Consider the following 26,276-nt stretch of genomic DNA (forward strand, 5'->3'; position numbering starts at 1 on the left):
GCTGGTTTTAGTGTTCGCAGTACATTTTGAAATGTTTAGTAAGAGCTTTACAGAAATGCAGCCATTACTAGCAAATTGAAACAGTATCATTGAAGCAATCCTGTTGTTTTATCATCTCAGTGCAGTACAGTTCAAGTTACCTTTAAAGAACCTCACAATTAACCATTACAGTTTATTAGAGCAGAGCAAGAGACGAAGGAGCATGTGAAGGGTAGCAGGCTTTTAGGATGAAAGCTGATGGATGGAAAATGATGAGCAAAGGTGAAGAGCAAGTGGTGGGAGAAGTAGGACCTGGCAATCACATGGGTTCCCTATTCTTTAGAAGACCCCTACTGAAAGGATCCAGAAAACATGATGAGAAAATAGACATACTAGCCTTGCTTTTGATGACATTAAGAAGCCAGACAGAGATCAGAACTCAATGGATTTGCAGAGCTGGTCAAGGAAGTAGCCAGAAAAATCAAAATCACAGTTCTTTGTAATGAATTGCATTATGTATTAGAAGTGTCTTAATTTTTGGTTTACCAGTGTAGGCAAACTTATTTGTGACAGGTGGAATTTGTGATTAAGAAAATTACATCAAGAGAAAAAAAAGCAGTTGTTGGACAGACCAGAGAGATTTGGGTGAGTCTGTTCATGAGTGTTTGGAGATGGGTGCAGAACAAATGGTTGATTTTTAAACATGATTTATTTAGAAAATAAAGATTCATTAAAGGACAGAGGTGAAAACTTACCAATAAATGTATCAAATGCAATCATTAGAGTAAATCCACCAAATCAATGAATAAGAAGTTAATAAAAGTGATTAACTTTCAGCAGACTCGTACCTACAGGATCCCTAATTAAGGTAACTGTGAATTAAACTAGTTTTTACTGGAATCCTCAATATTACAAAAATCACCTCATGCTGCAAGAATTAAACCAGGGTTATTTGTAAAACTCTTCAGCCAAGGGTGGGCACATGCACCAGACTGGTGAATTAAGAAAAAGGAAAACTGAACATTTTTCTTTTACTACCTCTTTCTGCATGAAAACAGCAGATAATTTTTGCATCCTCCCATTGCTAACTTATTCAGCCCACTTAGCAGGACTGGCTTGACAGGAAGAAAATGGTGCTAAATTCATTTGGTCACTGTCTTTTTTTTTTTTTCCCCCTGTTTTCTATTCTTGCTGATTTGCAAAATCTCAGGTGACTGAGTTATGAGTTGTTTGTCCAACAGCTCCTTTGTTCTGATCTGTGCTTCAGCAAAAACTGGAAAAACCTGTCTGCTTGCTTTTTTTTTTCATCTTCCTCTCTCCAATTGGTAGCTGCAGCTTGTACACATGCAGACAAGGTGGTGCCTACCTCTCATGTGGAAAGCTGCCGTACAAAAACAGGTTGCATTTTCCATTATCCCAGAGTTTTTCTAGCCTCATACAGGCTTTGGTGGATGATCCATAACCTAAACTCCATTTGCTCTCTATGAAATGTGTTTAGGTCATTATCTTACTTCTCTTCAAGTGAAAGGAAGGTGTGTCTCCAGTGCACTCATTTTAAATAATAATTTATGAACTTCAGGAGATCTGCAGAAACCACCAGCCTTGTGAAATGTATTTTTTTTGGACACAGAAGTCTCTCTGCCTTACAGCATCTGCGCATGGTGTGGTGTTAATATCTGTAAGACAGAACAAACAGTGAAGAGGCAAGCTAGTGCAAAAGGCGGACAAATTGAGAAGAAACTTTTGTTTCCATCTCCTTCCTTTTCTTCTTGATTTGTGCTGCTGCTGGAACAAGAATGGGTCAGCTATGTGGACGATGCATGAAGCTCCTGCGGGACTTCATAGGCTTTGTTCAGAGGATGTCCTCTGACTTGGTGCAAGGCATCAAGGAATGCTTAACTCTGATAAGCAATTGCTCCTGCTTAAAACAGAACAGCTCTAAAAACAGGCAGCTGTACAAGCCCATCCTACAGCCTCATGAGAGAGTGACTGCACAGGAGTTTCTTCAGCATATTGAAACAGGTAAGAAGACTTTCTTTTTCTTAAGGATTGTGAAAGAGCAAGGGGATTAATTTTGTGGGTTGAAAGCAAATTGCTATCTGATCTGCTCTGGTATGGCATTGAATAGCTCAGTGATGATGAGGAAAGGCCAGAGCTACAGAGCATTTTCTTTGTGTACAGGACACCAAGGGCTCAAGTCGTGCAACAGTTGGATCTGGGTAGAAGTGGTCAATAACTTTCTTGCTCTGCCACCACTGTTAATATATAACCCATGTAAATGTGTTTCATAAAAATGACTCCTTCTAGAAATTTAAGTTATTTTTTTGAAGTCAGTTAAAAGGAACTGGCAAAACTAGACATAGGCTTTGATAGGACTGGATGCTACGTGAGTGCTGAGCTGTGAGGGAGCAGATCACATTGTGATGTGCACAGTTGTGCACCTCTGTGTTGGCTGAACCCTGGGACTTATGCTAGGAATGTCTGGGCTATACATGAGGAAAATCAAAGTCACCCTGGGATAAGCATCATTGAGCTCTCAGGATTCCAAGCAACTGTGCTTTTGTGCAAATGTTTTAGACATCAGGCTTAATCACAATCATGGGATTCTGTTTGAATCAAAGTAGATGTATGTCTTCATCTATCTCCTTAGCTTTACAAGTTATCTGCCTATTTCCTCTGTTTTTCTGTTTGTGATATCCTCTTTGTCCTGTCCTAGGATACAATATCAATAGGAAAACTTGCGTTTTTATTTCACTTCTGCAATCATCTTGAATGAGTGTATTTTGTTGGTTGTCCAATCTAAAAATAGTCCTTATCTCAAGATAAAGGGGTCATGGTTTTGCTTTGTTTCACAACTAATTGTTGTGACTTTATGTTTAACAGCTTTGGGCTAAAGCTACTACACAAAATTGCATAGTCCCCTACTTTGGTTTGTGTGAAGGGTGTGGAGCTACTATTCATTTACTTGTCTTTTTGGGAACATGAAACAATCTTGTAAGGGGAACCAGGAGAGACATTTTTCCTTGGTGTGACATGGTTAATTCTATTTGAAATGATCTGTCATGGAACAACCTTTGGAATAATTGCTGTGACTCTGGTAGTTGGGAACGAGTGTGGATTAGCCTCAGTCGGTATTAGCTGATGCCATTATCCAGCAAATGTGGTGGGTCCTGTGCTGCTGCTAAGGTTCACTGTTTGTTGCACCTTTAGCACTGGTTTAAATCCTGACATTCATATCCAGAATAGGGACAAATCTTTCAGCTTGTCATACAGTGGAGATCTTCCAGGGCTGAACTTTCTCTTCCAAAGTCCAGCGTGCTCCTGACTCCATAGGACACTGTCTTGGCAGTATCCCCGCACAGCTGATGGCTGAGATGTAATGAAGGGGAGGCCAGAATGGTTCCTTGTAGCAGCCCCTGGTGTTCCCTGAAAAGAATAAATGTGTGTTTTCTTGAGAGATCCTTTCCTCTCTGAGATCAGTCTTCAAAAGTCTGGTCTGTCTTGGATCCATGGGAGCTGGGGTACAGTAGCAGGATGCCTAGAGCTTCTCTGACAACAGTACACATGACAACAAGGGGTTTCAGGGAGGTCCCATTGTCCGTGACAGGACATATACAGCACCCAGGAAGCAGAACCAGTCTGGTTGTCTGGATGGCCAGATCTTACTGCCTAGACAAATGGAGGCAGGGAAACCTCACAAAGAGAAGCAAGAACGCATCCCTCTTACTTTAATACTCACCTTTGTATTTTATTCCAAGAGGGAACAAGCCTATCCTCAAAACAAAATATAATAAACAAAATATGATAAATAGGAACAAAATATAATAAATAGGAGCAAAATATAATAAATAGGAACAAATATAATAAGCAAAAAGACAGTGTTTGGACAATTTGGCTGCAAGGAGAGACTTCATGGTTGATCATCACACTCATCTGTTAACCAGGGCAGGAAATTTTGATATTTTGAGCAGGTGAAGATTTTGAGTGGTTTCAGTTTTATCACTCTCCCAGACAAAACTACATATAGAAGAATCAGATAGATTCAGGTTCAGATAGTAAAAGGAACAGAATTAAACCATGTGAAGAGGTTTTTTTGTTTTTTTTTTTTGTCGAAAACCTTGCACATACAGGCGAGTCCTTCCCTTTGTGTATACTACTAATTATTTTTTAAAATTATTTTTATATGAAGCAGTTCTGTGAAGCTCACTTGCCTAATCCTGAGGGTAGGAGTTTGCTAGTCTTGACATGTCAGCAGCTTCTAATGGCTTGAGATATTGGCTGTGTTTGGTAGTGAGGCATGAACACCATGCTTCTCACATCCCTCACATTTCTTTGTCTCGTGGGAGGTAATAGCTAGATATTTTTCACAGAAGTATTTAAATCGTTATTGCACAGCTTTGATCTATTGCCTGAAAAAATATCTTATAATTGTGTGCTCCACCTGTTGATCAATCATACATTGCCTTTTTAACTCTGTTCTTTCATTCAGTGTCCCTTTCCTTTTCCTCTCTGCTGTTCCATTCCACATATTATATTATGCAGTGACTTACAGAAGTCATGCATGACTGCTATTGCTTGATGACTGTTGTTGAACATCTGGTTCATTCATAGGGGAGCTATCATACTTGAGAACCGGTAGACTCATGCTAGAAATTTAAGCCTGAGGCAAGCCAGTTTGCATGTTGCTATTCCTTTAAATCCTGTATTTCAATACGCAAGACAGGAAACACAGTGAACTTCAGATGTGGTAACTTAGAAATATATACTCTTGCTATACTTATAAATATATATAGAAATACAAAATAAATTAGAAATATATACTCTTACTTAACTAAGAACACCATGTTCAGTATTTTAACAAAGATTCAGAAAAAGGTAAAGATTTTTGTGGAAAACAAGAACACCTGCATTTATATTAGATAGCATAAAAGTGTCCAAAGTTTATAATTTATCTTGTTTCCAATCACTAGCTTTGTGAGCTTTACAAGAGGCATTGCCAAGGACAGGTTATTCCCAGTTCATCTATTGCTTCTGCTCATGGAAACATGAATAAAGATAGATGGGTTTATGGAGTACAGAAATCCTTATGCGTTTGGTTGGCTTTAAATTTTAATTTCTTTTTGTAAACTAACCCTTTACAGATGTAATTAAGCCTGTGCTGTCATTTTACATCTTTAGATTTTGAAATGTCTCCACTGGGAAAGGACCCTCTGGAAGCCTTGAGAACCTTATCCTTTTCGGAAAACCCAGGTTTACAGCAGTCGGCTGCCCTCTATTACTTGCATATGAGTCAGCACAGTAAGTTATCTCAGTAAGCATTAGAAAATTTTCATGTGATTATAAAAAAAAATATTATTTCAAACTGTGAAACTCCTTTTGATTCATTAAGCAAGTTTTTTTTTTTGCTTTCATGCCATGTTGTTTGCTAAAGAAGATGGAAAACTATCATTGCCATATAGGCAGAGTCAGTTCTGGGTTTTGCTATAAGGAGATATCTCTTACGATTATAAAAGACTGTTACTTATGTGAAGCTCAGCAGAACCCAAAGTATTTAAAGTTAGTGTATACTGAATCTCCTGAAAGCAACACAGTCAAAATATGGTGAAAGGAAATGGACATAGTGACCAGTTAACGTTAAAAATTATATACAAAAGAGGACAATGGTCCAGAAGTTAGATTGTAGTGAAAAGCTATGAAGGACACATTCTTCTTTGTTTCAAATATTCTGTGGGAGCACTTGGCTCTTGAGGTAGTTTGTTAATGGTTAGGAGTCAGCCTAGATATCCCAAATAAAATATCAGCAAGAGTTTGAATTCTACAAAAAGGTAAAAATACTAGCAATAAGCAGGTTGCAATTTATTTATTTGTTTATTTTAATTTTACTTCAAAGACAATATTCTGTCACTTTGATTATAGCTTTATCCTATGTATTATTTGCTGGATAAAAAGTGCAGGTAGCCACAAGACAAGGACCTGCTGTGAGGCAGAATGACTTGTTTGTTAGCAAGGCACACCTCTTCCCTTCCCATGATGTTTTTGAGGTACTTGATTATTCAAAACTTCTTCAGGAAACTTGCCCTGTTTGCTAGTAGCAGTGGAATTTTAATGAAGGTGAATACCACTCTGCCTGTGTATGGGAGCACCTCAGGCTTAAGTCCATCAAGGGAAAAATGTGACTGTGATGAACAATGGGACTCATGAATATTTCCTCTCACTCTTGCAGTGAACATCCCCCTGCCTGTGGAACATCTGGAACCCTTCTATGCCTTACTACGTTCTGCTGACCTGGAAGTGCAGCAGATGTCTTCCTTGTCCCTTGTCAACTTCCTCCTGGAAGGAAATAGTGAGTAATTAATGACACATCTCTCTTCAGATGAAGAAGTATCTGTTCAGCCAGACTCAGACAGAAGGTGGGCACTTTACACAAATCTAGATTCCTTTTTTGTTCCTCATAGGACACAAAGTGTGAGTCTGATTCTGACTGCAAGATACATAGCTTCTGGTGGCACCAAGATAGATCAGATCCCTCCAGCTACATTATATAATGTGACAAGAGTTCTTCGATCTGTGTCCAAAGGCTGATAAATTATTCCCAGGCCAGTGTGGGAATTGTATTCTCATTCTTGGATCTACAGACATTTTTCCTTTCAAACAACGGATACAGCTAATATAAATAAACTCTCATTTTCTGGTTATTTATGAACTGGACCTTAGTCTTAAATGGCTTGCAGAGAGAAAAAAAAGTTTAAACGCTTAGTGTAATTTACTTGCTTCTGTAACCAAAGGGGAAAATAGACTTTGGATAGAATCTGGGAGATGCAGAAGAATAACTTCCCAATAAAGTTTATCTTAATAGACAGGGCAAGAACATGCCACACCTCATCAGTAGAGTCCTTGTTGCATCTACTACTGCACTCCTCGTCACCTGAGCCCCAACAAGCTCCATCCTGCAGTCCCATGATAGTAGAAGACAGAGTCAGTCTTCAGCAAAGCTGGCTTTTTTCTTTGCTTTCTTTTTTTTAAGGATTTTGCTGCAAATAATATCATGTCATTATTTACAAAGAAAAATGATACTTAAAGGGTAGACCTCAGAAGAAAAAGAAAGGGGGGAGGGCGATTGCTGAGTAAGTTGCAAACGTATTGGAAAGCTGCAGTTGCTCTTGCCAAAATTAACCTCATTTGGGACCTTCTGGCCTAAAACCTCCAAACATCTGTTACACTCTTTCATGCATCTGAAGGAAAATTAAGCAAACCCAGCTGGACACTGTGAGTGGCTTTTTGGCTGTTTCTATCTTAATTCTATTTTGTATAATCGTAATGTAGATATCCAAAGCAGTCAATGGATGATGTATTCTTTCCGCAAAATACTAAATCCTTACTTTTTTATTTGTCCATTTTTTCTTGGATTTTTGAATAGTTGACAAAGAATTAGTTGTCCAAATGGGTTTACTTGAGCCAATTCTGGATCTGCTTGAATCAGGGGATCCCACTGTCCAGTGTAATTCCTGTGCCTGCATCATGACTTTGGCTCTTTCAGGTGAGTGTTTTCTTTGCCTTTATCCTCAGCTGTGAATTCATTCAACTCTTCCATCATATTTTAAGATGAAACAACCTATTTGCAATTGGTGGAAGAGTCATAAGACGCAGCAACAAGTTTTGGTATTCCCACATCATAAATTCAACCTCCTGACATTCCAGTTATTTTTCTCAGTGTTTCTGACTTTGTGCTCTTATTATTACAAACCTTTTTCTGATTTTCATCCTAAATGTATTCATGACTGGCTTATCTTAATTAATGTCTGCATTGGCTTTTGCTTCAGGAGTTCTGTCCCTCTGATGTCTATGCTGATGAGGTTCCTTCATTTTACTAGACTGAGAAAGCCAAGGTCTTTTAAGACTCCTCTTGTAAGTGAGACTCTCCATTCATCTTCAGAGTCCTTCCCGGTGTAAATGATATGTTCCAGGAATGGAACCTCGCATTTGCATGTGCTGTATGGTGATACCACAGGCCTCAGGCTGTGGTGTTGTTGCAGTGCTAAGATGTAGAAAAATGCTGCAGGAGTTCTGTTTTGGATTAATCTCTTCTGAAAGAGAAGTCACTAGAAATGTGCAGTACTTCAGCTGAGGTCTCACCTGTGCCTTTTGTTGTGGCACATACAGAAATATGTTTTGTGGTGCATCTCATGGTAACACTTGCAGGTTTGGTGATTGTGCCATGGTGATGATGTCAACCTACAGCTGACTTAATCACTTAGGCTTGCTCCTCCTTTGCTGCTATTTCCAGCAGACACCAAGTAATCAAGTCTCTGTACCACAAGTGTTTCCAAGTGCAGATCCCTGCATTTTGTACAGGTTTCATTCTGTTTCCATTGCTTCAGTATTCTAACTTGTCTGTTATTTGTAAAATATTCTGGTCCTCCACTGCATTGACAGTTCTACATTAGCATCTTTGTTTTAACTCTCTGGTTCAAAACAAATACAGACTAGCCCTCATGGAATTCCATTTGTAGCCTCTTCCCAGGTGGTCATTCCCATTCAGCAAAATTTTCTGCCAGTTTGCTTTCAGTCAGTTTTTTATCCATCATGTACTACTTGCATTTGTCACCATCTTCTGCTTAACTATGAATATTTCATATAATGATTTTAATATTTTCCTGGTATCCAGACAGGTAAGTTCAGCCACAGTTACCAAAAGAAAGGTTATCATGTTAGTCTGTCTTACTCTACCTTGTGCAAACTCATAGTTCTCCAGTACAAACTGTGTACAAGACTGTAGAAAAGCTGTGTTTTCACATTTGTTTCCCTTCTTGTAGCCAGTTTCCTTTTCCAGCTTGGGAAGGTGCAATCTGATGTCCAAGAAGGTTAAGGGAGGCATGATGAAAGTGGTAATTTCTCATTTAAGTATTTATGTTGCAAAGGAGGAGTGGATAAGCTGGATCCAACCACATGAAAGTGCTGATTTGCATTTTATCCCACCTTTTTGTTTTATTTTGTTTTATTTTCAGGTTTTTAAACACTCTTCCCTTAGGAGCTTATTTTTAAGCATTGCATATTATGGTCAGGTTTAAAATTCTACATACTACAGTACTTTGTGTGGAATGCAAATTGCCTCATTTAAATGTCTTAATTAGGCATGGCATCACTAAACTTTTAGGTACTTGGCTCTAGAAGGACTTTCTTTGTGTAGGATCACTGAAGTTAAGCCCCTAAAAATTACAGAGATGTCCCTTCACCTGTTTTAAAAAAAGTCCACCAAGAAAGTGATTTGTTTGGGCATCTAAGGATGTTACTTAGTCCTGAAGGCACTCATACCCTGCTACATGTCTGACCTGGAATACAGGGAGGGAACCCTCAGCTACTGCAGATCCAGGCTGCCTTCATTCCCTGTGGTCTTCTTTTGTCTTTGAACACTTCCTTAAGCGCCAATGTCCTTCTGAGCACAAGTACTCCAAATTAAGCACTTAAAGAGCTTTCAGAGCTGAACATAGAGGTGGGCAGTCCTGCATAGGCTGGGTTGCTCCCTGGTGTTTGATCAGTGTTGAGGATCTCTGTCCCAGTTTAACTAGAATTCAAATGGGCTGGATCCATTTATTTGTTTTTCAGACTATATTTAGATACCACAGCAATGAGACTAAAGCAAGAGGCAATTCTTCAGGGTTTATTTTAATTTTAACTTGCAGACTCTGGTATTTTTAAGCGTTTGCTTGAGAAAAGTATCCTGTTCAGTCATATCCTTCAAGAAGACCATTTATGCAAAAAAGATAAATATGGAAGCACAACCAAATTAGGAAGATCCTTAGATGGCTTTAAGGTGACTAAAATTCTGCATCTAAGAATGGTCTAATTCTGTTGCAACAAGCATGCAAGACTATGTACAGAGTGAAACTGTTTAGCAGTGTTACTGCAGGTCATGTGTAAACTGGGTTGTCTCCCTGCTGCAATAGGGAGCTGAAAAATAAGAAGAGCAAACTTCTCAAAAAATATTTGAAGCTTAGTTTGTTCCAACACCAGCATTTGTTCACACAGCAAAAGGACACATGCATAGTTGCAATTATCTGCAGCTTTTTAATCACTGAGTGAAAGTGAGTGAATCAGTTATGAGATAAGAACTCAAGAGTACTTCAGAACTAAATGTTCACATGCTCGAGGTTTAGGGGGGTCTGAACATCTGCTTCAAGCTAAAACAAGGAGGATGCACTGAGTGTAAAGCACATTCAAAGTTGTTCTGATGGGAATTTTTAGGTACACAAATGTCTGAGTGTGGAAAGAAAGAATTTATAAATTAGTGAGTTATTCAAACACAGCTTGAGTAGATGTTGATTCCCCACTTTAGAGTACTGTCTCAAACACATGGCTTCCTTCTAAAAGCCTTCCAAGGGGTGTCAGTGGTTGCAATGGCATCAGTGGAGGGACTGCATTTTTTAAGATAAACAGGTGGTCCAGGAGAGAAGCATGATCTAGCCTGCCACCTCTCATACAGAGATGGCAAGAGTTACACATCTTGGTGAGATCGATTTCCCCATCCAGTCTGTCATCATAAACTGGTAAAACAAGTGTTCAGGCACAATATCTGATAGAAGAAAGAATTAGCCTAAGTTTTGTCCAAATGTTCATAATCCCTTTTCTCAAAGGTAAGGTTCTTTTCCACATTCACAAACATTTATGGAGTATATTGTGTACAAGAATAAGGGAACGAGTGATATCTAAATTCTTCCTTAATCTTTTTACTTCTCTTTTTTATTCACCTGAGTAGTTTGCATCACACCCATTGGAGTCATACAAAAGACTTTCTGCTTCTACTGAGGGAAACAAAAGAATGGTATGTAGGCAGATTAGATTAGAGAAGGGCTTGTCTATGAAAGGGGCCAGAATATTTCACCAGAATAATAGCTTCCCACATGGAAAAGCTATTTTAAATGGATTACTCTCTACAGAACAATTATTTTTCTCATTTTTTTCAGAATAAAAGTTATTTACTTGAGTATATACTCATAGGAAGACAGAAAATTACTTGCCCTGGAATATTAAACTGATACTCTCTGAACTATACTTGAATAAACATCCTAGCTAATCTATGTCAATTCCTCACTATATAGGTTTTAGGTATAAAACTAGCATCTTTGTTCTCATAACTCTCAAAGTTAGTTAGCACCTGAAGAATTGATCTCATCCAAATACTTTTTTTTTAATTTGCTCTGTCTGCTTCATGTTTCTCTCAGCAAACTTCCACAGACTGGCCATTGTTTAAATGGTGTATAAATATTGTTAATTTCCTTAGAAACCTCTGCACTGTTTGTAGATGTCAAGTGAGTAATACAGGGAAATTCCAAGAAAGAACTTGGCCCTGAATATACCCTACTAAATTAATTAAACCTTACCTGCAGTTAATGAGGTAGTTTTTGGTTATCACACTGTGAATAGGTTGGTCAGACATACCAAGGGTTTGACAAGTACAACACTCTGTTAACCTGTTTAAAGGATCTTAAGGATATTTTAATTATCGTAGTAACAAACCAAAAGCATTGAACCAGCTGTGATTTATGGCTAATCCAGAAATAATGAAATAAGGAAACAGGTTTCCTTCCTGTTAAGCTCTTAGAATTTTTAAGAGTTTCCTTTGAGCATGCAGAGAAATCAGAGAAGGGAACACCAAGGGATAGTCCTGCTGGTTGTCCTGCTTGTGGCTCACAGTAAGATGGCAGTAAATATTTCTTTCTTTCTCTGATTCTTTTCTCCAGAGTCCAACCGAGAGGCTATTGGTGCTGCTAGAGGAGTTACACCCCTACTGTCTCTTGCCAATTCCTATGATCCCAGAGTCCAGCAAAATGCAGTTGGTGCTATTCTGAACCTCACACAATCAGGTACTTTTGGACTAATGGTTTACCTAAATTGCCAAAAGAAAACTCACTGATAGAAAAATAATCCTAAAGCTTAAGGCAAGAATAAAAGCATATCTGATCAACAAGTTATTTCTTCTGCATGTGGCATTCATGTTGGTACCATAGGTGATGATTTAAATTTTGCTGATACAGGCCCTTTTTTGCCTAGTAGCAAAACAAAAAATCTTGATTTTTAAATCCAAGAGGCTAGTATAAGAATATTTAAACAATCAGTCAAAGAAATAGGAAAAAAGTAGCTATTTGTTAAAGAAACAATTTGGCCTAAAAAATTAGCCGGACATTTGCTGCACTTTAAAGCAATCTCAGGAGCTTATCCAACAAAGTCAAGCTTTAGGAGCTTTTTGCTGACTTAACTCAGTGCTGGAATATACTAAGTATAACTATCACGAGTCAGACATTAAAGGCTCCTGGAATATCTGCAAAGAGCTTTATCAAAAGCAGTACTTGGACCTCTGCAATGATATGTAGACTACCATAATTAACTCTAAAACAAACCAGCATTAAATTTCACCTACCAAGATGATACCATTATTCCACAGAGCTAAACGATAAAGTCATGAATAACATCTCTGAACTCTGTGTTGTGGAAGGAAACAGTTGGAAAGAACTTATACAGTTGGCTATTACATTTCTGGTATTGTTCAGGATATTTTAAATAATTTGTTTTGAAAACACAGAAATCACAGTGAAGATCATACCTGAGACTTTTCAGCCTCTCCAGCAATTCAGATTCTCAGAGCAGTTTTTAGCATAAAACCATCAAAAGCTTAACCAGACAGCCTGCTAGTCTTTTTGCTAAAATATCTGCATACTGCTGCATTACACAAGCTCTAAATTATATACTCTCCAGTCACACTGACTGGCATATATTTGGACAACATCAGCACTCTTTAGAACCCAAGAACTGTGCACATCCCTTTTGAATGGTGCCTCCAGATGAGAGGAAGGGAGGGAGGAAGACACTTTTACTTTTTCTTTTTAATGGCAGAGAAAATCCAACAAGTCCTTTGCAAGGAAGGAGCCCTACCAGTTCTTGCCTTGCTGCTGGAATCTCCTGACTCAGAAGTCCAGGTATGACTAAAATATGTCAGATTTTAAAACAGTAACATCGTGACTGTAAGGAGAGCACAAACCTCAGTATGCAGAAATGAAAAGGAGGAAGAGGAGAAATGTTTTCTCTGTTGAAGTGGAGAAACATGGGAGAGCATCTTGACAAAACTCAGCTCAGTCACATAATATATATTAAAAGACCCAATATGTCTCATTGCATAGGAGAAAGTTTGTGATCTAAAATTTCTTCTGCCAGCACACATTAATGTATGCACAGGGTTGTTATGTGGCTACCTTCTTTGTTTTTCAGATCATCAGACATGATGCAGATAGGTGTCTTCCTCTGGGTTTTGGTTTTTTGTTTCAACTGGGGCATTTTTGCATTCTAACTTTGATCATCCACTCTAAGCAATGTTACTAAGTATTCTGAGAAGACAACTTGAATAGATCTTTTTCTTGTTGTTGTAAATATCTGTAAAGCATCCTATTTTATGCCTATCACAGACACCTGTTTGTGATTCTGCACACTCATCAGAGAGCCTGTCAGTGCAAAAGTGTGCTGATAAATAGACTATGAATCAGAGCTGTAATCCTTACACTCTGCTAGTTTGTTTATTCAGTCCTTTGAGTAGCACAGAATTTTTTGCCCATTAGTTTAATTATCTCTACTCAGATATTTTAGATGTCTGAAGGGATGGACCCTCTGGAGTTGCTTTCTGGAAACTGTTTCCACATTTTTAGATTTCTCTGAGATTCATCTTAAAATTTCCATCTCTAGCTCAACCTGTTTCTTGTAATTATACCTCCCTAGTAATAGATACTTTTATATGTGTAGTCTTCCCTAGCGTTAATGGTTAGATGCTTTGGAAATAATGTCTTGACATGCTAGGGCAATATCTACATCCAGCTTGAGTATATCAATGTAAACATATAATACAATAGATGCAGATGACTTAACTTAGATGCCAGCAGCAATGTCAGTGCAGCAGCAGAGCACGTTCCCAAACAGCCAGGGTCCTAATAAATGTACTACACGCCCCAGCAGGATTGCTGGAGCAGCTACAGCATGTTGTTTCAACCCTATAAACACCCTTAGGATGAAAAAGCATGTTATTTTTATTGGTTTTAAATCTGAGCATTTCTCCAATTTATTTGTATTCTCTTCAGTGTGTCACCACTCTGACCTTTCTCTCTATGTTTTTTCTTGGCTCTTTGCAGTACTACAGCTGTGCTGCCCTGAGCAACGTGGCAGCCAATGTTCAGCACCACAAAGCCTTGCTGAGACCCAGTGACAGATTCCTGCTGTGGACACTGATCTCTCTCTTATCCTCTTCTGTGGACAAGGTAAAGCTGTAGTTTTCTCTTTGTGAAAAGACTTAGCATCCAAGTAGAGGTATAGACTTGGGCTTCCAGTTTCAGCCTCACATTAGTCTGTTCATCTACTGTGCAAGTACCTATGCAGCATCTTTCCCATGAGAAAAGACACCTATAATAGAAAATACATGGGTTCTACAAGGTCAATGTATGAAGAAAGCCAAGGGAAATTATTAAAGTTGTTCTGCAGCCCTGGACACTTCCTTTAGACTAGGATAGCCAGTGTGTTATTAACTTGAAACACCATGTGAGAAGTGCCCTGTCCAGGCTCTGTCTTTGATCATTGTGTGTGTGACAGAAGTTGTCTGACACATCTGTTGTGCTACTTGTTTTTTTCTTTTTGGTATCCGGAACTTTTACTGTATGGCTTCAAGGATGACATCTTGAGAATTTTGCTTTGTTGGAAGCCACATCAAGGAAACTTCAAGAAACCACAGTTCCTGGTGGAACTTGAAATTCTGTGTAGAAGGGAGGTGAAAAAAACTGCAAAGCAAATGGGACAATTTCTTTCCCTTAATTTTCTTATAACTTATCAGATGTTCTAAAATAAAGCCAACATCTGAACCCCATTTTTCATCAACAATAGGATGACTGATACTAGGAGGTTGAAAAAAATTTCATCAAAACTTTGGAAAAAAACATGTGCCAAAACTTACTTTTGAAGATAATGTAAGAGCTTACTAGTGTTGTCATATTTATTTTGTGTGCAATAGGCAAGAACATGCATTACTGAAACTGCTCTTTTTCCTCCTCTCTCTCATTTTTAATTTTTGGTTTTCCTCTTTGGCACAAGCAGGTTTCAAGCCAGGCATGTGTTTGCCTAAGAAATTTGGCTACCAGTGGTAAGCAATGTCTTGGAGATAAAGAAACCACACTATTTCTATCTCTCTCTGCCTTTCAGAGTGAGCACAGTGGGCCGGGAACCTTTCCTATCAAAAGCAAAGAGACATTTTCTACATTTTAACTGGATGTTAAGGGAAGAGGAAGGTGCAGTGCATATACTAACTAAATCTGCTTTAGAGCTCCCAGGTAGCAAGGGGAGTATCTGGAGAAAGTGAGAAAGGTAGCCGAGGTGTGCTTATGTACAGAGCCTTAGTGAGTTGCTGAGCTTTCCTTCTTTCCATGTTTCCTAAGCATTAAACCCAATTAGGACAGAATGTCTTCTGAAATTACTTATTGAGTGGGAACCTGTCTTCTCCAAGGCATGATTCTGTCTATCATTAAATATAATTTTCTCCCATGCATTTGTCATCCTCCTAAAAACCCTATTGAATGTCCAAGATTCATTTCTATGACATATTCAGGAAATAGTGGCCGAGGATTGGCACACTCAGTGCTAAAGTCCCAGACTCCAGGGTAGACTTATTCATCTAGAAAATGTAGAGGTGCTTAATTCTCAAGAAGTCACAATTATAGAGGAGCTGAGAGCAAAGGAAGTGCTGTGCCACTCCTTGACGAGTTTGAAACACCCAGTCTGCTTGACCTTTTAGATCTGCCTCTCCATCTGCTGGCTGCTCTGGCATTGCCTTTTAGTGCACTCACTGAGGTTGCAGGAGCAAGTGGGGTATAACAACTCAGTGGGATGGCTGGGCTCTCTTCTGGTTAACTAAAACTCTGCGAGATAGGTGGTGATTGGGAGGTCTTTCTGTTTGTTCAGCAGAAGCTGCCACCTTCATACCTGGCCTTATGCCAATGATAGAGTCAGAAAATTCTCCTCACTCGTTTTCTTAAGGTTCAGACACAGACTGAGGGTGCCCAAACCTACATTCTGTCATCAAGCTTGTATTAATCCCTCAGCAAAAGGAGGCAGAACAAATGAGCATTTCTTTTTATAACTGAACATCTGGCATTGCCTATCGCATGGAGATGGGGAGGTATCCTCTAATTTGATACAACAGTCAACTGTTTGAGTCAGAGCCTGAATTACTCCCTGCAGTGCTCTGAACCCCCCTGACCTCCTTTGTTTTCCCACACCAGTGGACATCCAGGCTGAGATGGTTGCTGAGAACGTCCTGCCCCAGCTGTGCTCTCTCCTGGCCTCTGGAAGCGAGGACGTGCGTCGTGCCTCCATCGCTCTGCTCTGGATACTCTCCCAGCACCCGCCCAACCAGGTATGGGAGATCATTTCCCTAAAACAGAGGGGAAAGACTCGTTCTGGCCACCACCAGGGGTAACACTGTTATGGCAAAACAGCCTATGAAATGCAATTTGAGAATGACCAAGAGACTCTGGGAGCCTTCCCAACCCTTCTCTCTCCTACCCAAAATAACCAGGCTTCATTTACTGCATCTGCACTGTCACCAACTACCTGAGGAGCCACCTGTTGTGCTGAGGGGGATCCCAAGGAGAGACCAGTGAGAGAGTAGAGGGGCAGATGGATGTCAGAGCCGTTGGATATGTGGATATGTGCCTTGCACTCCTTGCAACTCCCTCTAGTCCCCTCAGTCCCCAGATAGGTGTATGAGGGGGAGGACAAACACAGCGCCATGAGAGACTGCCACCATGAGGGCAACCAAGGAAGTTATATCTTGGCTACAGAGCTTCCCCACCCACTGAAAAGCAGAAAAACTGATTTAGAGCACACATTTAAAGTGCATAAGTGCAGAACAAAGAGCAAATATCCGTTACTCACTACATGGACAGTGTTATTCAAAAGTGCATTTGTAGAATATTGACATATTTTGAATGAGGATCAAAACAAAAAGGGGGACTAACAGCATTTAAAATCTTGTCTATCTTTAGTTAGTGCATTAGGACTTTCAACAGGACTGTGTATCCTCATGTCCTAAGTTACAGAACGATTCTTTTGCCCATGTTCAGGGTAAACACCACCATCAATAGTGCAACCCTAGCAAATACACGAAGAAGTCTGGCTGCAATTAAATTACGGCAAGTACTGACAGATTATTCTCGTTTTTAAATAAACTTTTCTTTACAGTAATTACAGACATCCTTAAGAACGTAGATGTGAAAGGTTTTGTAAGTGTTTTAAGCTAACAACAGCATTTGAAAGTAGTCAGAGGTTGGGTACATAGAGCAAAAACATGTGAACCTTTCCTGCCACATTGCTTCAAGCAGTAGTGATAGGGTCTGAATAGCTTCAGGTGGCCTTAGGTGCTTCTTGTGCCTGAAATACACTCAGCCTGATTGGGAATTTACTCTGGGTCTGGAAAGCTTGGTGTGTAACAATTCAGTTGTCTGTATGCAAACCAAAATTGCACCTCCCCTACCTCTGGGATGTGATAGGAAAATGGGTGAGCTCAATGCCTGGGAAGGCAGCAACTAGAGCACAGAGCTATTCAAGGCAGAGTGGCTGCATGAGCACAGAACATCCTCAATTGCTTGTAAAACTGCCTCATAGAATCAAAACATAATTTTCTCTCAACAAGCTTACAATTGAAATGCATTAAGTTAGTTGAAGGCCATTTGCACAGTAAATATGTTATTCAGTAGGAGACATTATGCTGGAACATGGTCCTCACTCAGATTTGCTTTTCTTATCTCCAAATATCATTCACATTTTTTGTTCTCCCAGGAAAGAGTACCCACAAATCCCTTTCTCCCTGATCCTCAAACCTGTCTTTACCAGTGTTTCAAATCCCTCGCCACAAAGAGACACTGTGAACTCAGCCTCACTACACCAGTGGTGAAACAGCCCATCCTTCATGGGGGAAAAAGGATCAGTAGCAGGAGACTGGAAAGCAAAGCATCTCACTTTATTCCCCAATGAGAAGTATCTACATCTCTAAATTTGTTTAAGCGAGCAAACACAGCTATCCCTGACTACTGAATGTTGCTGCTTTGTGCGAGCGAGCCCTGGGCACTCTGAGAAGAGTCTGACTTCTTTGTATTCACATCCTGCCTCCCCATCTCTCTGCCTTTTCTGGCCTGCTTTTCAAGTCTTTTCAACGTTTCTTTCTCTAACTCAGCCTGAATTCTCCGTGACTGAAAAAGGGACTTCTCCATGGGAACAACTGTTGGAAAACAAACCACTGAACAAAGCTAACCTTTACAACCAAGTCAAGTGATGCTTGAATTATTACAAATACTACCCAGGATACAATGGGGCAGAATCTGTCTGCCCTTTAGTTACCATGAAGCAAACCCCCAGGAATGCTTCACGGGAACTCCTTGCCCTGCTTCAGCCCCCTTTTTGCAATCTCCTGGTCAGGCTGTTGACAGGGATTCCCAGCAAGGGCTGGAAAACTTCGCTTTTGCAGCGGGAATTTTATTCAGTTTTCCCAAGGACAGCCCAACCCTGAAGCACTAAAGAAACAGGCTTTGTGAGAAAACAGTCTTTTAAGTCAAATTCCTTTGAGCAAAAGACCTGGAAGTTAGGTTCTCTCTATTCCAGATGGTGCCACTGAATCTCCACTCCAGGTACAAAATAACTTTGCCTTGACATTTTGCTAACTGGTAAATGGGATAATATTTACCTTGTCAAGAAATCCCTGTGTAAGGAGTATGAGTGCAGCATTGCAACTGGAAGCACACTTGCTGTTGGATTTTTTTTTTCCTTGCCTTTATTTTTTTAATATTCTAGTCTTGGGAGAAGTTAGATCAATATCCATCTGAACCACTCAATCTATTTTTACTCACAGTTTTCTCGTGATTCTCTTGCATTGTGCAGAATTGAGCCAGAAAACAAAATCTGGATCTCAGCCATATTCCAGCCAAAAAAAGAAGTTCAGCAAAATTCAAGTACTGTCACTTGCTAGTGTAGGTCCTAAATAAACAAAATATCTTGGCAGGGAAGTCATTATATATTAGAAAGTTCCTTTATAATCCATAGAAAATTTCCTCCTCTCAGGTTGTAGCAAATCAAAAATGGGTATCATAGTTGATGGGATTACGTAGAAAAGAGGACATTTGGCCCCAAAAGCGTAGAAGACAGTCATCAGTGGTAATTTAATTGGATTATCTAAAACTATATTATTTCTTCCTTTAAAGAAAATCTAAGGAAAATTTACTGTCATGTCTGCATATAGGATTCTTTAAATGCCCTGTGTTTAGGCATAGAACTGCCCTTTCAACTTACTTTCCTGTCTTATTTTAGGATTGCTGGTTATGACAGTGCTTAAAATGAGCTAAGTGAAGATGTCAGCCGGTATTAAAAGAAAATAAGATACACTTTTGCAATTTAGCCTAAGCAAAAGAAAGATTAAAGTTAAACTAACTTTTAAAGACATCCACCTTTCAACACTGCTTTAGTGATCCTGATATTTCATAGGTTTCAGAATTATGTGATTTTTTGCAGCTGTGTATAGGACCAATGATTTGTTTTATATTGAACTCCCTTGCTAATGTGTCTCAGTTTCCAGGCAGTACAAATTATACAGTTCATTGTGAACAAACAGAAGAACTGCATTAAAAACTCCTAAATTCCTAAGGGAAGGAGACTGAATGAAAAAACACTCCCAAGAGGAAATCTTTTGCTTTTAACTGTAGACCTAAAACAAACTCTGTTGAAGTCAGGTTTCTCTTACACACAGCAGTGCTCCCTTAATCCATATGGTTATTGAGGTAACTACCTGTGCAGTAATCCAGACTCCAATCTGATACTACAGAACAAGAGTAATGGCTGCAAACTGAAAGAAAGTACGTTTAGATTTGGTATTAGGAAAAAAATCCTTACTGTGAGGGTGGTGAGGCACTGGAACACATTGCCCAGAGAATTTGTGAATGCCCCATCCCTGGAAGTGTTTAAGACCAGGTTAGATGGGGCTCTGAGCAACCTCGCCCAGTGGAAGGTGTTCCTGCCCATGGCAGAGGGTTTGCAACTAGATGATCTTTAAAGTCCTTCCCAAGCCAGGTCATTCTGTGATTCAAATAATATTAGTGGTAATTGGAGGAAGGCTACATTCAGAGAGAGATACCCAGCAAAGTACCTCTAAAATATCATCAGACAGCATAGAAATGTGTGTAAATAAGATGTTGTTCAGGACATGATTACTGAAGAGGTGTCTGATCACAAACTGATCTAAACATACAACCCATTATTGTAGCCAGGTAAATTGCTGAGCTACTCAAGGACACACTGCTGCTGCTACTTCACCGTGTAGTTCTGCCTTTCACAGCAACCCTGACAACCTCTCCTTCCAGCAGGATCACACATCCTTCCCCTGACTAGCAATGACCACGGTGAGGCATTTGATGGAAACAACAATAAACTACACAACCTTGAAGACTCCAGCCTTCCATAGCAAGTACTGAATAGTCAGTGCAATCAGACCATACTTGAGAGAAGCAGCACTGGACCCAGCCACATCCTTGGTTTAAATAAGCAAACTAATGCTCTTCTTGCAGAGCTAAGTTCAATCTCTCCATAGCCGACTGCAAAGCTGCATTGTGTTGTCCACACTGGATACTGAGATACTGGTTGCTCTTCTCAGGACACTCTGGCATGTGCTGAGCTCCTGCAGAGCCTGGGGATGTTACTGGCAGCACATAAAACAGACCCTGTGATTGTTGGACATACTGCTTGCATCATCAAAAACCTGTGCCTTTCCAAAAACAGACAGGTAGGTACACAATTTTTGTCACTGAACTATACCCTGGGAGGTTGCCATTGTGTTTATATCAAATCAGCATTAAAAAATAATTAATTCTGTGGGTAATTAAACATATGCCAATTTGCTATATATTTTACACAGAATTGAATATATGAATAAAAGGACCATAATGAAAGGTAGTTCTATTCATATTTTCCTAATACAATATAAAAAAGCTAATTAAAATAATAAATATCTATTTTTTGCTATGAATGATGTGGTTACCTAATTTGACTGCATCATAGGTATAAAAAGTTCAAGCAAGAACATTTCATACTGACTAAAGGAATTGTTCAGGAAAATCTGAGGTCTGTTACGAACTGTATCTTTATTTCCTGGCTCTCATGCTTCAGCTGCTGTTTGTTGTGAAACAAAACCCCAGCTATTGATGTACATTTTGCCTCTTTGGCAAGATATTAGTTATGCCAAAATGCTATAAAGATCTCTCTTGCTGACTTTGCTTCAAAATCCATATGCAAGGATGCACTTCCTTTCTCCTTGCCTTTTAGAGTACCCTGATCAAACAGTACCACCAGTAGCAATCAATAATGAGGAAAAAACCCCACCAAATCCTCACTTCTGCTTTGTTCCACCTCATAGTACACACTTTTTAAGACTCAGTTCTTTATTTCCCCCTTTGTTCACAATACAATTACTACTAGTTCCAGAGATTTAAACCAGCCAGAAGGAAAATTACAGGGTTTTTTACTAAGATAAGAATTATATAAATTTCTAATAGCTGTGACATCGAGTTTTGCAGGAAACTAGATTCCCTTAAACTCAAGGCCCACAGTAGGAATAAAAATGGACCATCATTCAAAGTTTGACAAATATAGTCTTCTTTTGAAATACCTAAAGTCTGTGACTTTATGCTGTTATCAGCTGGGACCTGCTTTACCTTCAATAAAGCTTAATAAGATAGAGAGTATCAAGCTCTTGCTGCATAAGTGAATAAACAGACATGAGTGGGAGTGCCAGGTTTCCAGGATCAATTCTAAGGAATGCTCCCTAAAACACAAGTCCTTGGCACAAGAGGAAAAAGGCAGTACTGTTTTTATGCCAGCAGGACAGAAACTGAGTGTGGGAGCTTGAAAAGCAGCAGTCTCAAATCCACCTTGAACCTCTAAGCAGCAAGTTAAAAAAACACAGCAAAAAATGCAGCATAAAATGAGTATCCGAAAAAGATACTCCATTTTGCTGATAGACACTTGAGCTCAATTAGGGAGCCATGAGCAACTTCCATTGTTAGGACGTCCCAGAGAGCTGATGACTTCATGATTCAACTTCACTAGCAACCAGTCACCCCCAGCTGACTCATTCAGAACTCATTTCTTGGTCTCATTTTTTGCTTTTAGTCCAGGTCAGCACAAGTTAAGCCTCCTATCTCTTTTCAACTCAGTCTATAACATACGTATCTCAGTACAGGTGATCTCTGAACAATCCAAGGTGTTTTCACCTGGTGTGGTAGATCTAAGAGGAGACATTTCCATTATTGATGGTTTCACCTCAGTACTTCTGAAGCCCCCAGACACCACTAAACCCTAATGGAAGTGCTAAACATGACTCTCTCTCTTGTGGCAGAGAATCACTGAGAGCCGCTGTGTCGAAGGTCTCCTCCAGACCATGCTTTTGACCGACACTCAGGAAGACTCCCTTCATTACGTGACATCCTGCCTTGCTGAGCTAGCAAAGCAAGGTATGGCAGCAACCCTCCATCAATGGCTGAATCAGAGAAGTGCACATGTCCTGTACTAATTCTAACAGGAGATGGAGCACAACTGGACACACAGCCCAAGTCTTTCCTTTTAAATTCATTGTAAGTTTCAACAACAAAATCCAATTCACTGGCAGGATACATGGGCTCCATTGTCTGCATTTTTGTTCATCTGTTTAAAATTCTTTAATTTTTTTTTTGCTGAACTTTACTGCTGTACATGGCCTGTCTACTTCTATTTGTAACATTTCCCTGTTTCTCAGGCTGAAATAATTTTATCATTGCAGAAACTGATATAAGACTAAAATATGAAGTAGGTCTATATCTGGAAATTTTTTGCACATGGATTTTATCAGAGATACCAAATTGGCACTCATGAAAGGTACAGCACTCTTTAAAGCAGAAAGGATGAGTGTAAATTTTCCCAACATGACCCAGCATTGGATATTGTCTGTCAAACAGGTCATCTCTTCTATCTGGTGTGATGGCCATGCAGCTGGCAACACATCACATTTAATTTTGCGAGTGGAGCGTGCTCCTGGAGTAGCTGCTGGACAGACTGAGCCCAATAGGCCAAGAGTGGATCTTGCACATAAAGTGATTAATTTTTGCAGAACAAAAAGCCAACAAAATATGAACCAAATCCATGGCCTTACCTTACTGAGAGCATAACCTCAGAACATGACCCTTTTTAACAACCTAAACGTACTTTTAACCAAGTTCAGCACTTATTTTGCCTCTCCAGTTGCATGAAGGATTCACCATTTCAGCAGTTTCTGGCAGACCTCTCAGCTTCATTTCTTTGACACGGGAGTTCCTATTTAGAGACTATTCTCTTACCTTTCTGCCTTCCAGAAGGAGCCATGTTACACATGGTCCAGTGGATGGATGAACCTTTGACAAGGTGCTTGGTGAGACTGGCTGGCCAACTGGAACATCCTGAGCCATCCTTTCATGCTGCCTCCATCATCCAGCACATGATCAGTCACGGTAACTCACACAGGATTAACTGTGCTTTGAAAGAGACTTATGGCTGTCTGGAGTGAAATTAGCCTTTTCCCAAAAGACTGTCAGGCACTGAACAACCTTAAATACTCCTCTATCATCCCCCCACTTGGTCTCTACGAATTTTTCAGAGTACAAGTGCCTATAGTCACCCTTGAAATAAAACAGTCCTTGAGTGCACGAGAAACTCCAGGGATGAAAGTGGACCACAGATAAAGGTCTGATTTACATGGTTTTTGCCGTCTTCAAGAACGGCCATTCTGCAGAGCTGGTCCGTAGCTAATTCTGAGGTCCTTGCAAACAGCTTCAGTAGGAAGGTGGGAGACTATTAACATAGTCCTCACCATGGGAGAGATGAGAATGTGTTTCAGACAAGGGTCACTTCAAATAAGGTTGTATCTTACTGTTTGACCTTCTTTCTCAGTATGTAAAATATGATGGCATCCCCCACAGACAGCAGAGGCTGTGTTCCAAAATTTTAGAATAACTCTACTCCCTGACCAGCAAGAGAAAAACTCTTACTGAACCAAATCCTGCTGATATAATTCTAGACTAAATTAGCAGGAGCAGTGAAGTAAAGTAGTTTTAAGAATGTCGCCAAAATTTTTCAAGTTTCAATGAAAGAGAATAAAAAAGCATTATTTTTACCTGTAGAAAACAGTTTTATGCTTAAATACTTGCCTCATGCAGCTGAGAGCCTTTAATACTTGCAAGAAAAAGCTGTTCTGATGATACTTGCCACATTCTCTAGAAAGGTATAGTTAGATTTTAGACATTAGACATAAGAAAAACAGAAATCTGTGGTAAGTCCCCATTAAGGGAAAATGCAAATCTGTTTCATTTCTAGCATTGATGATTTGCAACAGAGCAGACTCTCTCTCAGGTAGTGAACAGAATCCAACAGCATAATCATCTAATGGATAGCTTCACCTACCAGGCCAACCACTGTCAATCAGTAGGCCCCTTGCACAGGGATCAGATTCCCAGCAGCCCACTCATCTTTTTATTTACCGGAAGTATCAGCAGTATTACCAGAAGCTGTAGTACAGGGAAGTCACTTGTCAGTCTTTGCAGTAATGTTGGTTTTAGCTGAAGGTGGATGAGTCATTATTGAAATGTTACAAAACTCAGTTTTCAAAGTGCTTAAAGGCTTGCATTGATCTCCAGTGGTTCTCCCATTTACACAGAAAAAATGATGCTTTTGTCAAAGTATCACATTGAAGAGATTCAAGCCTACCTCAAGAATTTTCTTACCCACCAAGAGGTCCGTTTTCAGCAGCTGGGCATCTCCACACTCTGCAGACTACGAGCAGGTACGTCCTTCCTGCCAAGGCTGCCTGCACCCATCAGCAGCAAACAGGCACTGCTTAGTAACAGACATCACAGAATCATTAGGGTTGGAAAAGACCTCTAAGATGAGTCCAACCACTGACAGTGCAAATTTCTCCAGGGACTAGCTCTGCTCACTAAAGAAAACAGAATAATCTTAAGGGTAGCTGTTACCTTACATGTTTTTAAGCAGCTCTTCAAGACTATCTCCCAATAAAGGCAGGAGGATTTTGTTTGTTTGCTTTAAAACTAAAGGCATTCAGAACAGCAGGGAAATGGGACTTCAGGAAAATCTTACCCTATATAAGAACTTTTGGCACTTATTGGAATAAAATCCCAATATTGCCGGATGGAACGTGCCTGGGCTCGTCTGACCCTTGCTGCTTGCAACCTAAAAGTTTTTCAAATGTGATTTTAGTTTATTTTGATGAAGCAAGCAAATAAGAAATTTGTATAATTAGCTGATAGTAAAGCTGGGAAGTCTCACATCTTCATACTTCAAAGTCCCTTAATATTACTTAATATTATGCTGGGTTAAGTTAGTCTTCTTGTCTTTGGATAAGTTGAGTACCTATGAGGGTTATAATGTGGTAATAACTGTATATTGCACATATCTTTATGTATGTAGAGCCAGAGCCAAAACCCCACTGTATCTACATAGGCAGCTGCTGCATAAGGCTGAATTTGGCAACTGAGATTTATACGTCTGGATCAGGAGAATTTAGCAGCAATCTTGAATGGTTGTAGGGATGAAAACTGAATTTGTATGTGCTTTGTGTGGTATTTTTCTGTCTTACCTGTAATAAGAATCACCAACCAACTGTATCTAACCTGAAAAATAAGTTTTCTATGCATCTGCATTAGAACATAGCGAAAAATAGCAGGTTGCCTAACACCTGTTATTTCTCTTCAGATCCAGACTTTTCATTAGCATTCAGAAAAAGCCAAATGGCCAAACTCCTTGAGCAAGTCCGTCAGCAAACAGAAGAAACTCAAGAGCTCCTTAGGGCAGCTATGTGCCACGAAGACAGTTAATATTTAAGCCAAATGGTTTATGAAAACTTACCAGATCCAATGGCCTGAACTTTCAGAGGAAACAACTCTTTTCCTTGGTTCCTGTAATTTTCCTGCTACTTGCAATTTCGCCATACATAAGAGATGTCCCAATAACAAGAATTGGAGCAGGTCAAAACACCTGCTATGCTTGGTTAACCTTCCATGGCTTGTTTTTGGTTTCCTCACCCCCCCCTTCAGAAAAACTAGCACTGTATTAATGAGGTTTTATTCATGCAACAGGCTGATTCCATTGATGAGGCATCTCTCAAGTATGCAGGTCTGCATTCATCTTTATTCTGTGTCTGTTCCATGTCCTGT

General features: G+C 39.6%; 1 protein-coding gene across 1 annotated transcript; it reads left to right on the top strand.

The window, feature by feature from the left end:
• The first annotated feature begins 1,775 nt into the window (after nt 1-1,775).
• LOC136553923 (uncharacterized) lies at nt 1,776-26,025 on the top strand. Its single transcript, XM_066545684.1, has 14 exons — nt 1,776-2,001; nt 5,158-5,277; nt 6,203-6,322; nt 7,397-7,516; nt 11,718-11,840; nt 12,868-12,950; nt 14,148-14,273; nt 15,100-15,145; nt 16,281-16,414; nt 20,696-20,824; nt 22,436-22,550; nt 23,424-23,558; nt 24,761-24,886; nt 25,816-26,025. Exons 1-14 carry the CDS (start codon nt 1,776-1,778, stop codon nt 25,935-25,937), a joined length of 1,725 nt encoding a protein of 574 aa, XP_066401781.1. The 3' UTR covers nt 25,938-26,025.
• Nucleotides 26,026-26,276: the final 251 nt, after the last annotated feature.

Source organism: Molothrus aeneus, chromosome 3, assembly GCF_037042795.1.
Source record: "Molothrus aeneus isolate 106 chromosome 3, BPBGC_Maene_1.0, whole genome shotgun sequence".
In the NCBI taxonomy this organism is placed as follows: domain Eukaryota; kingdom Metazoa; phylum Chordata; class Aves; order Passeriformes; family Icteridae; genus Molothrus; species Molothrus aeneus.

Coding starts and splice junctions, on each gene's coding strand:
- LOC136553923 (XM_066545684.1), top strand. CDS start 1,776: ATGGGTCAGCTATGTGGACGATGCATGAAGCTCCTGCGGGACTTCATA. Junction 7,517..11,717: donor CATGACTTTGGCTCTTTCAG/GTGAGTGTTTTC, acceptor TCTTTTCTCCAG/AGTCCAACCGAGAGGCTATT. Junction 14,274..15,099: donor TATCCTCTTCTGTGGACAAG/GTAAAGCTGTAG, acceptor TGGCACAAGCAG/GTTTCAAGCCAGGCATGTGT.